This window comes from Haemorhous mexicanus, chromosome 5 (assembly GCF_027477595.1).
Source record: "Haemorhous mexicanus isolate bHaeMex1 chromosome 5, bHaeMex1.pri, whole genome shotgun sequence".
Classification (NCBI taxonomy): Eukaryota; Metazoa; Chordata; class Aves; order Passeriformes; family Fringillidae; genus Haemorhous; species Haemorhous mexicanus.
In genome coordinates, this window is record NC_082345.1 from 42,856,451 (window position 1) to 42,868,396 (window position 11,946).

An 11,946-nucleotide genomic window follows, 5' to 3' on the forward strand; every position below is an offset into this window, starting at 1 on the left:
CATTTTTTCAACTGGCTCTGTTTAAAGCTTTTTATTGATGATTTTTCCAGCCAATATAATGTTAATTAATTCTGTTTGTGAGTAAGTGATGTAACGATTGACAACATAACCAACAATTTAATGTTGTTCCCTTCTACCGACAAAGTCCCCCTCAAAAGAATTGAAAATCATATTTGTGATAGATACTTCAGACACATATTCTATCAGCTCTGAAAATAAAGAGTCTTCATTATTTTAGGTAAAACAATATGACCTACCAGAATCTCTCTTTGGAGTTTTCACTACTTAAACAAAAAAATAAAAAGCCCAACAAATTACAACAAAATAACCATCTCCTTTGTTTAGCTGCATCACCCTTTCTAGAAAGGTTCAAATCTACTCCTGTCTGGTAGATTTAAATGCTGGTTAGAATAGACCTGAATGTTGAAAGATGCTCCTGTGAGTCATGCCAATCTAATTCATATTTAAGAAGAGACACAAGTGTTTTGGGAAAGCTTCTCATCAGATTATTCTATTTCACTAGAATAATAACATTAGTTTCATTCTAGTACTCATATTAGTGATCAAAAAACCTAAAAATTATAAAAGCTGTCATTTCTTAAGACTATTTAAGGAAGTATTTTTTAGTAACTGTATTTGCACACATGCTCTTTTGCATCATATTACAAAACACAGAAGAAACATTTGTCTCTGTTCTATTAGGGAAAATGGCCCACAAGTACACTTGCCATGCATTGTAAAAATTAGATTAAAATCACATACACACAGTATTCACTGCAGACTTGTGTGCATACATAGGAAATAAAAAACCCACCACACTAAGACTGCTCTTATAAGTAGTTGCAAAACATTACCAGGAGAAACGTTAGACTTCAGACATATACCAGCATTTTACTATGGGTAGAGAATCAGAATAGGCTTCTGAAATAGCTCTTCTGTGTTCTTCTGCACCTCTCCCAAATAATTTTAGCTCCCTACATTTTATAATGTTAAAAAAATACCCACCACTTCAGCAAATGAACACAAATTTAGAAAAAAAGGGGAAACTCCATCTTGAAAGCATAGCAACACAACATGTTTTATGTTAAACTAGGAAGCATTCTGCTTTCCTCAGACTCCAAACTTCAAAGAGGAAAGAAAATTAATAAAGCAAGTGTTATTGAAACACAGAAGGTTTAAGAATCAATGGGAAGCTGCAACTAAATACTGAATCTACTGTCACTCTGCCAAGGGGCCCAGTCTTGATATGGATATCCTGTGATTTCATACAAGTAGTAAGGATTTCTGTCTTGAACAGTTTACAAAATAAAAACACAGGTATAACCTCTTCTTCCAGACAGACTTCTGTTACAAAGTACTAGTAATAGTATGAACAATTTACAACATCCAAAGGTAACATTTGATCTCGAGCACAAAGTCAAGATACAGATCACAGGAATTTTTCATTTTTAAAAATGGGGTTCTGTTGTGCCTCTGTCCTTTTAATCATTCAGCACACATTGGTATATCAGTGCTTGCTGCACTAAGAGCAACAGAACTGCTGAACAATACATTTACAAAGCCTGAACACAACACCAGAACACTGAAAATAGGTGCTCTGTGCAGGACACACAGAGGTAGTTGCTGGCAGGTCTCTTGGCATGACAAAGATGAGCGTTCACTTAGGAAGCAGCAGTCAAGTATCCATACTAGTTAAGAGAAGAAGGAAAACTGTTCACCACATACTGTCGAAGTTTGAAGGGCTCAAAATCAGTATGAGCTCAGCAGTAATACACAACATAACATTTGACTGGACATGCATAACACCAGGCAATATGTAGCTACTTCCATTTTTACTCCACCGGACTAAGACTGAAGAGCTGGCTAACCTTCCAGGCTGTCTACCACAGCAACTGCATTTGTTTTATGATTTGTTTGGTTAATCTACCTGGTTCAAATAAAAATTATCCCAAGGGAACAAATGGACTAACATACCATTATCCTTTACTCAGATGAAGAGTCTGCTTGAACTAGGACTGAACTTGAACGAATGTTATCATCATTGTTCATTAATTAAATAGGTTATGCCTATTAGTTAAAAGATTACATCATCAGCTTGTGGATTAAGGTGATGAATCTTCTAGCAGTACTGTGCGCACTTCTGACCCTGGTGGATCTAGAGAGGAGGAAAAAAAACAAGAAAAACCAAAACCTTCCTTGGCAAGAAACTCACCTGCCATACAGAAACAGGAAAAAAAGAAGACAGAAAGGAAATACAAATGAGTCTTACCAAGATCTCAAACACTAGGGGCAATAAAACTGTACCACACCTTTGGCATATGAGAACACTGTAGTATGTGGGTCACTACATAGTAGCATAAAACTCAGTGCTTGAACTATGAAAAATAAGTTTACAGAACAAGATTCTAACTCTCTTTCCTCAAATGTATCTTGTGCCTAAGGGAGCTGGCCATATAGCTAGTCTGATCCCAAGGCTTGTGTAAGCAGCTCGGTACATTCCCATTTTCTGAATGACAAAGAATATCACATGCTAATTCATTTCCTTACAGAAGGAATAGATAGACCCTATCTGGCCTTAGGTCCTCAATTACCAGGACAGCTCCTTCCCAGGGCTACTACTTTCATATCATTTCCCTCCAGTCTGCTCTCCCTCAAAAGGAATCACTTTAACACAACACATCCTACACAGCAGAATAAAACAAGTGGATTTAACTTCTCATGGTTTTTCTTCTCCCCCACTTCATGGGCATTTATACTCAATCTGCACATTTTTGTTATTAGTTCAATAAGCAGGACCTTTAGCTGAAGGTCAAAAGAAAAGAAAGTGGTTACAAGTTATAAATAAAAAGCAACTACACTCCACAATTCCAAAGTATGCCGACACATCCACGCTCAATGTACACAAGTGAAATGACATAGTCTACAGTGTTTCTGCAGGGAGTACCACCTCCCCGGTGGAAGTAAAACTTAACAGGCATTGATCATAATACACTCAGGATCACCAAATCAAACTGTGCATATGTACCTGCCCATCCTAAATGAATGAGCTCTCAGGAGTACTCAAAAGATTGGTATTTCTACTCCTAGTTCAAAGGTCCCTGTACAAACAGTACAGCAGTATAGCTCTCCTAGATGTTCTCAATGCTCCCTTTTTAGTTTTTTTCTGAGTTTATATCAAAATGAACATGCATTATTATTATATGCAAAAGACAAACATGAACATATCCTTTAACACAGCTCAGATTCCCTATTTCCCATAGTCCCTTACACTTTTATCCACACCTGCTTTCACATAAGCAGATGTAAAAGCATAAGTACTTCTCATGCTTACAGATAAGAAAATTTGATCTTTTCCTCTGCAAAAAGAATTCACCTCTGCAAAATGCCAGCCATAACAGCACATCTCCTCCAGCAAGCTATGCCCAACAGGCACCACATTTGCCTGTTTCATGGTTAACATACACCTACTCTCACACTGCACAGCAGAATGGAAACACAAGCAGAACAGAAAACCAGCACTAAATAACATTGTTGGAGGTACAGCACACTAGGACTCCACAATGAACATTATAAACTCTAGGAAGCCTTCTAACAAAGAAGGAACCTACATGAGCTCAGCTTTAAGATGTGCAGAGGTTCTTCAATCTATCCCTGCACAGATCAGTGTGCTTCTAGCCATCAGTACCACTGCCCCTTTCAACAAGTTTTTCTGTATCAGAATGACTCAGTGGGCAGAAGCTACCAAGTTTACTTTTCATGAAGACCTGAGCTACACCATGTCCTTATTTATTATAATCACAGCAAAGGCACTGCTATCTACTACAGATCTGTATCTACCAGGAAAAATAGAAGGAGCCAAGGACAGACAAGACAAAGTACGAATGAAAAGATTCTTCCTTAAAAAAACCTTTTCTTTTTAATATACCTTGATTTCACAGTCACTCCCCTCAATCTAACACAAACCACAACAGACAACTAATTTTAGCAGAGAATACATTCACACGAGCTATACAGGCAAAAGGAATATATGCCTCATGATTACAACAATCCGTGATTCTCCACAACACTGGAGTAGCACCTTCATCAACCAAAAACCATTGTACTTGCTTAATTTACTTGCCTAACCTTTTTAGAAGCAACCTTCTCAAGCAGCAGTTCTGGCCTGTTCAAATGTTCATACTGTTACTGAAGCACAAGTCTAGAAGCATGACAGGAATCAGTTTGGTACAACTCTACAACTCCTGCCAGCTTAGCTGGGTAAGCAGTCAAGCTAAAGTTTGAAATCTTCTACTCTCAGATGAAACACAGATCTCAAAAGGATTAAAATGTAAATGAATTTTAGAAACACAATTGCATCCCAGACATAGGAGGACTGCAGGCCTGATTCTCCTCCTGTACTGGGATAATTATAGACTCCAAAACAGTGCAAAGTAGGGCTCATACAACGCAAAATTTAAGTCCTTGTGTATCATGGGCTCTTCTTCAAAATATTCCCACTGCATCCATTATCACTCTATGCATCTGTCCTAAGCAGAAAGATCTACATTGCACTTGAACAGTATTAGAGTTGACTGAGATTCTTAACAAATGAAACAAGTCTGCTTTTTCTTTCCCACACCTTTCTAGTCTCTAGTGCTTTTTAAAACGTAAAAGTTGCAACCAGATATGCTTTCAGATCCTGGATCACCTTTCTCACATCAGAAATGAAATCTGCTTTTGAGAAAACTATGCACTGTAGAACGCAGTGCAAACCTTTGATTACTTTCTGATATCTAATGAAAACAGACTGACTCCTGTCAGAGCTCTTCTGCATCCCTGCTCCACAGGCAAGTGATTCTAGTTCAGATTTTCCATTACTTACTTCAAAAAAACTCATGGCTTCCAACAGTAACGTTGAAAAAATGTCATAATAAGAATCTACAGTAATGGCATAAGGAATGTTTTGTGCACATCTGCTAACAGCAGCACACTTAAGCATATGAATGCAAAGTAGTCAAAAATATTCTGAACAAAGTATCAACTACCACTATCTCCCTAAAAACAGGAATTCTGAATTTCCATCATTTTTGTTTCAAACACTGCTGAGCAATTTTCTTATTTATATTTTATACTCCATATCTATTACAAAGGTAAATAGATGTTTATAATCCTTTAGGAAGGACTTGAAGCTGTCAGCTGAGCTATTTTGTACTACATAGTAATTACTTGGACTTTTCTAGATGAAAGTCACTACAATAATTATTCAACTCTCCTGGATAAAAGGCCAAATTATTCCTCATTTTAAAGAATAATTTCTGACATAGCATAAGGAAGATGAGAGTTTAGAATTATCAAGAATCCTAAGGAAATCTAACTACTCTGCCTCGCTTTACCTTATGAAGACAGCCTAGGATTCTTCTTGTTTGATCTACTAATCTTGATCCAAAACTCATCAAACCATAGAACTGAGATTGCTACAACAGAGATTAGTCTTTAAGAAAAATGGCAGGATTTTCTTTTATATCATCTATTTGAGAAATACTTGCTAACTAGGATTTAAAGCAATATACAGAAAGTGACACAGCAATATGCTAATATTTCAATAGAAGTTGTTACATTGTCAAATACAAGTCAGGGTATCCCTTGCAAAGCACAAGTAACGTTAATAGGCAAAAAACACAGAAACGCTACAAATCTTTCAATTTTTCTCCCTCCCTTTACTATGTCGTCTTCCATAAATACTTCCTATCCACAACTAATTTTCTTCTATTAAAGCCAACACTGTAAAGAATACATGGACTCTTCTGAGAAGGTGATCTCAGAAGGCAAGTAAATTTGTAACAGTTACCTGTGAAATACCACAACACTTCAACAGTAATTTGCAGGTCTGTGAGCTTAACAGTCATCATCTTGTCTTTTATACAGCAAGTCTAACTTCTTAGCAACTAAATTCCCTGCATAAAATTCCATAGAGGTTTTAACACCTGAGAGATTTAGACGTCAAGAACAAAAGAACATCAATGGAATTGAATGAAACTCTTAGAATTGTGATGTGCTTAAGCTTACACTTGCAATATGCACAACTGCTAAGTCTCCCTGAATTATCATTTCAAAAACACAAGTTGTAGTAAATATAGCAAGGATTATCCTCCTAGCAGTTGTTTTGTAACAAGTATCACAGAAAGACCAAAATTACTAGCAACAGATGTCACTTTAAAAAGCTTCTTATAAGAAAATAAGACCTTAAACAAGACCTATCTGAAACTTTCAAGATTCATTTTTTGTTGTGATGGTTTTGTTCTGTTTTTTTCTTTTGTCACATCAGCTGTTTCCCAGAAAAAGTACTGGAGCAGAAATGGTAGAAGTAACCTACATACAACCTATTTCACATTACAAAATACAACAGCACTTGTACTAGCGCCCACATCTTTCAGAAAGAAAGTGAACCAGATCTGAAAGCAACATCAACCCATCGGATACAGTTATCAACTTTTCATTAAAAATAACTTTAGAATTAACTCCCAGGAACAGCCACTTGAGATGCTCAGAGTAACATCACAAAACCACAGGAGTTGAAAGAGATACACACACACACATACCTCCTCAGGGTTTGAAAAACCCAGGAAGTAGACTAAAGTGTACCATCTTCCTGACTAAATACTATGCTGGCTTGGTAAGAGGTTGATATAATCCCATGGTATTTTGAAGGCAGGTGCAAACAAAACATGCCTGTTACAGCCAGAGCAAAATTAATGAGGTTACCAGCACCAAGCCCAAACTGATCTTTTTCAAATGTAGCACTGTCAGAGATAGCAGGCATAACAGGCACTAGCATCAGTTGGGTCTTTTATGTGAGCTTGAAGAGCAGATCATTTCAGTGGGTTTAAGAAAAACCCCATCTGTTTTTTAGACAGCAAAATGCATAAAAACCTTACTTCAAGTGATTTTTATAGCTTAGATACAGAAGAATTAGCCCAGTTGTAATTTGTCTTTGAACATTTTATGCTACATGTGAAAAAACTAAAGCACTTCATAGCTATTTCAGAGCACTGCATAAGAAATCATGTGAACACTATGCACAGTGTGCCAAGTCTCTTGTGAAATACTCTGCTCACCCCTTCCCATTTATATTACTCCACCTGGCCTAAATTCAACTCCAACACCTGGTTTTAAGCCTCCCTCTCATATGACACACCTCCTTTTAGACTGACAAATATTTAAGTGTTGATATTGAGTGTACTCAGTGTGATAAGTATTTTTCAACGCCACAAACATACTATCACCTTACTTTGATTGCATTTAATTTTAGGCAATTAACTATTAAAAAAACCAACATTAAGCTCACTGTGCATCATTCCCTTCAAATTCAAAATAAAAAGCCACCAAATATAGAAATAACTGTCTTTATTGCTTTATCATAGTAAGCATAATAACTAGATGCATATATTGCAACTCCGCGGAACCCTAAAAGTTTTTATGACACGGACTGGAGTTTAAAATAGCTGATTTTTTTTCCACTATCAAATCACTCTCACCCAACAGAATCTAACCTACAACCACCTAAAAGACAGAAAAATCTCAACATCCAATCACCTAAATGATAAGGCTGGTTTTGAGATACACTATTGTTTTAAAAGTATGAATAATTTCTGCTTCTATTAAAAAAAACAGACAATACACCCATATAAACATAACAGTCAAAGGACTCTCTTAGATGATGTTTAAGCTTAGGAAGCATATAATAGAAGACAGGGTTCTCCCCCTTTTCAGTAAACATCAGTCTTTATTAGCCTGTCGTGTCTGTTCTTGCCTGTTCTACAGACCCACCATATTTTTGTTCCATATGCTGATTTCAGAAAAATTTAGTAAGCACATGCTAAACATATGGGCAAGGTAAGTCCCTGCTCACGTTACTTAAAAGAAGTGGCCTGCTCCTCTTCCAATCGAAGGAGCTAGCCACAAAACCTGCTGTTTGTTTCTGCCAAAGGACACTATTCTCTATTCCCATTTGTTAAGTTGCAGTAAAGCCTGGGGCTGTGAGGAAGCACCACAGATGAAACACGAGTGCCATTGCCAGAACAATTCTTCAGGAAATCCACTTTCAAGAGTTCCACTGAAAAGAGAGCAAGTAAGAACAGGCCAAGAACTGGTTTACTTGAACTACCAAGCAACACTGGGCTACCAGAGCACTGACTAGGCAGCCTAACCTAAGCAAGGTCCTCTAAGAAGAGCCCAATTTTTCCTGTGTAAACAGTTCCAGCTGGGTTAAGTTTTTAAGAGAAATATGCTCAACATAGTCATCCCACATGCTCTACAGGAATGTTCCAAACCAAATTTTCTTTCAATTAAAAAAAAAAACAAAAAAAAAAAAAACCACTCTGGACTTTAAGAACTATTGCTATCTGCATTGATGAAACACTCAGCTTTTACCAAACAGGACGACAAGCCAGTTCTACCTCAACCACTGAATTTGGCAGTTTACCCTAGTAGGCTGACAGATCTTCTCTGGTTAAAATCATATTTCCAGACTAAAAGAAGCATATAATACATGCTAGTACAAGAACACAGCTTATCCGTACACAAGAAAATGTAGGCATGTCTCTAACAGTTATGGCCAGAAGATAACCAGAGTATGAGCAGTCCCAACAGTCACACTATACTGTGTCTAATTATAGCTCACCTGTGTATGTTCACAGCCAGCTCAAAAAACAAGACCGAACAAGACTTAAAAGCCACGTGGACCATTGCAATGAAACCGCTGCAAATCCCTAAGCCCTTGCTGCGTCTGTCCTTCCTCAACACCAAATGTTCTACTCGCCCCCTCCCGCCCAAAGAGCACAAAGCAACATTTAAAATTATTCTGCTACCCTAATGTAATGAAGTTCGAAAGGGGATAGAAGAAAAGCCAGCCCACACTGCTGCCCTGGGACATCTAGCAGATCCCAAGGTAACAGTCAGATCATTCCTTACAAGGAACTGTATACATCTCCACAAATGAGTTCATAAATACTCTACTCTCTATAAAAAAAAAAAAAAATGTACACACTTGCATACACCCCACACACCATCCTCAATCATTTCAAGAAAAGTGCAAGTAGCCAAGAACCTTCTAATGCTCTTACATCCCAAAACCAAATTTTTGCATAATTTCTTACCAGAAGCAATGAAAAATCAAGACAGCAATGGCATGATTTTTGTTTCTGATGTTAGAATCTCCACTGTCCATTTCAAAACAGCCAAGAACTGAATTAGCATGAATCACCACCCTCAGGTGGTATGTTTCCATTTTCATATTCTTCATTACTTGAAAATGGCAAGTTAGTTCCACATGTTAAAGAAGTTCCCAAATAATTCAGTATTTAAAAAAAAAAGAATGCTTCATATTAAAGCACAGCAGTAATTCATGTATAACCGTTATTACCAACTAAATTTAGAAGGAATCATTTATTAGAAAACAATACACAATAGATCAAGGATTCACTGCACAAAGTCTGTCATAGTGTGCAACATCACCTCAACCCAGGATCCTTTTCAAGACTCAGCACATATGAATGAAAACAACCTGCTTTATTACCAAAAAACTACAATCAAATCTTAGCCCTGCAGAAATTCCAGGTACCTAACTGTGCGCACTTACTCGTGCGAGATTAACATAAAGCCTTACTTTGCCAATTCTCTATTAACCATACTCCTGCTAAATTGAACAAAACTCACAGAACTGCTTTGGGACGAAAACTTGCTAGAAAATAAGGTATCAACAGATTAAAGCAGGGAATGCTGGGATTTAAGTTTATCCTCAAATATCTTGCAAGCTTATTACACCAGCTTTCAAAGCACATATATAAGGAAAGACAATTTCTCTATGCACCATCCTTTAAAGCGAGATTACACTAAAGTGGAACCCAGAACTGTTTAGTAAGGGATGTCTGGGAACGCAAAGGCGTATTAACAGTTGTTACATCCAGTTGCAGAAACTGCTCTTACCCTTCACCTAATACTTACTGTTGGCTCCCACATCCTCAGCTACTCCAGAACCTCTCATTCTCAGGTATGTGAATCCCAGTATCAGAAAGAACAAGCATGCAGCAGTTAAGAGGAACATGGACAGGTAATGTGCACTGAAGCCTCCAGTGGTGGATACCTCCTCTCTTTTGAACTGTTGGAGAAGCTCCTCCTCGGGCTCAGAGAGATTCTTCTTGTAGGTGTTTTTCAGGTAGGTATGATTTGAACCCGTATGATTGGAGTGGTTGAGTCTAAGGGAAGAGGTGGTTCCACCCGGGGGAAGGCTATTAGTAGAAGAATAGATCCTGGATTCAACATTACAGCTACCAGGAGCACCGCTGAGAACATGATTATTGGTCGCTTTCCTAATGGTGCCTGGAGGGTCAGTGATTTTGCCGCTGTCCACGTCGGTGAGCGGTGGTGGCAACAATACTGATGGGGATTTCTTGGATAGGCCAATGCGGTATCTGGGGCTGGGAGGACTAGAGTCCAGATTTTCACATCCTCCTCCTCCTCTTCCCCCCACCGCCGCCGCCGCCTCCTCCTCCTCATTTCTGCCCCTGTCTAGACTGCCGGCAGCAGCCGCCCCCGCCGCCCTGTCATTCGTTACAAGCACACCAGCACCGCAGCCTCCGCCAGCCCTTTCTTGGCCCGTCTCCATCACGCCAGCGCCGGCTGCAGCGCATTTGCTTGTTATGAATGGAGCAGGCGACTTGCTGAGGCTCCGTCTGGGCCGGCGAACTGCAGACTCCTCCTGCTGTTTGGCCCTCGCCCCCGCCGCCTCCTCCTCCTCCGAGTCCGAGTACTTGTCCCTGCTGCCTCCGTAGGAGAGGAGCCGGTTCCCGTTCACGGTCCGGTTCTTCCACCGCTGCTTCTCGCTCTCCTTTTCCTCCTCCTCCTCCTCCTCGTCGTCCTCCTCGCCGTCCCCGGGCTCCCTCACACCCTGAGTCGTCGTCGATCTCCTGGCCGTCGCACCCCACCAGGCGTTGGGCTTCCGCCGGGCCGCCTCCTCCGGGGGGGAGCTGCCGCTCACGCCGCAGGCGCCGTGGGGGGCGGCGGGCCTGAGGCCGCGGAAGAGGGGCGCAGCGCGCTCCCTCCTGCCGCCGGCCTGGCTCCGGGGGCTGCTCTCCACGTCCGACTCGTCCGAGCTGAAGCCCAGCAGCACTTTGCCGCCCCCGGCGGGGGGTGCGGCGCGGCCCCGGCCGCCTCCGGCGGCAGCCCCGGGGAGGAAGGGGTGCTCGGCGCCGGCCAGCCGCGCTCCTGGGGCCGCCCGCCCGGGGCCGCCGCCTCCGCCCGGCGCCGCTCCGGCTCCCGTGTTATTGTTGTTGCTGTTCCGGGTCTTGTTGGCGCCGCCGCCGCGGGCCCCGGCCCGTTCATCCTCGCGCAGCTTCTTCAGCTTCTTCAGGTAGACGGGCCGGGTGCTCTCGGTGACCGGCCCCGGGGAGAAGCCGAAGCGCCTCAGCTCCGAGAAGAGCTCCTCGTCCGTGAGCTGCGCGGCCGTCGCCATTTTCCGCTCCCCGCCGCCGCCGCCGCGGCGCTTCCGACCCACGCGCCGCGCCGCGCTCCCCGCCGGAACTGACGCGCCGCACTCGGCTGTGGCCGAGACCCGCCCGTCACCCCGCGGCACCGCCCGCCGGGAACGCGGCCGGCCGGGCGGGGGAGCGGGGGGATGAGCGGGGCGGAGCCGCCCGGCGCCGGCGGCCCTTCCCGGCCGCCCCCGCTTGGTCGCGGCTGTCGCGCGGGGCTGGCGCCGCTCCCGCCGCCCCGGCGAGAGATGGGGCCGAGGATCTCCCCGTCCGTTCCCGGGCTCTCAGAGGGGGTCCCGGGCGGCAGTCGCGCCGTGGCGGGCGGCGGATGGGAGCAGGGAGGGCACCGCCGAACGGGCGGCCCCCGGCACGGCGCGGGCGGCCTGTGGGAGGCGCTCTCGGCGGCGGCGGGGAAGTGGCGGGGTGGGGGGCGCCGACT

General features: G+C 42.4%; 1 protein-coding gene across 2 annotated transcripts in view; it reads right to left on the bottom strand.

Annotated features, from left to right (window-relative positions):
* LEMD3 (LEM domain containing 3) overlaps positions 1-11,556 on the bottom strand; it is a 41,648-nt gene extending 30,092 nt beyond the window's left edge. Inside the window, exon 1 of one of the 2 annotated variants that reach the window (XM_059846972.1) lies at positions 9,982-11,554. In XM_059846972.1, the coding sequence (XP_059702955.1) occupies positions 9,982-11,488 (1,507 nt within the window). In that variant the 5' untranslated portion in view covers positions 11,489-11,554. Of the gene's footprint in view, positions 1-9,981 lie in introns of both variants that reach the window. The other variant, XM_059846973.1, reaches the window with a different exon arrangement.
* Between the last annotated feature and the right edge of the window lie 390 nt (positions 11,557-11,946).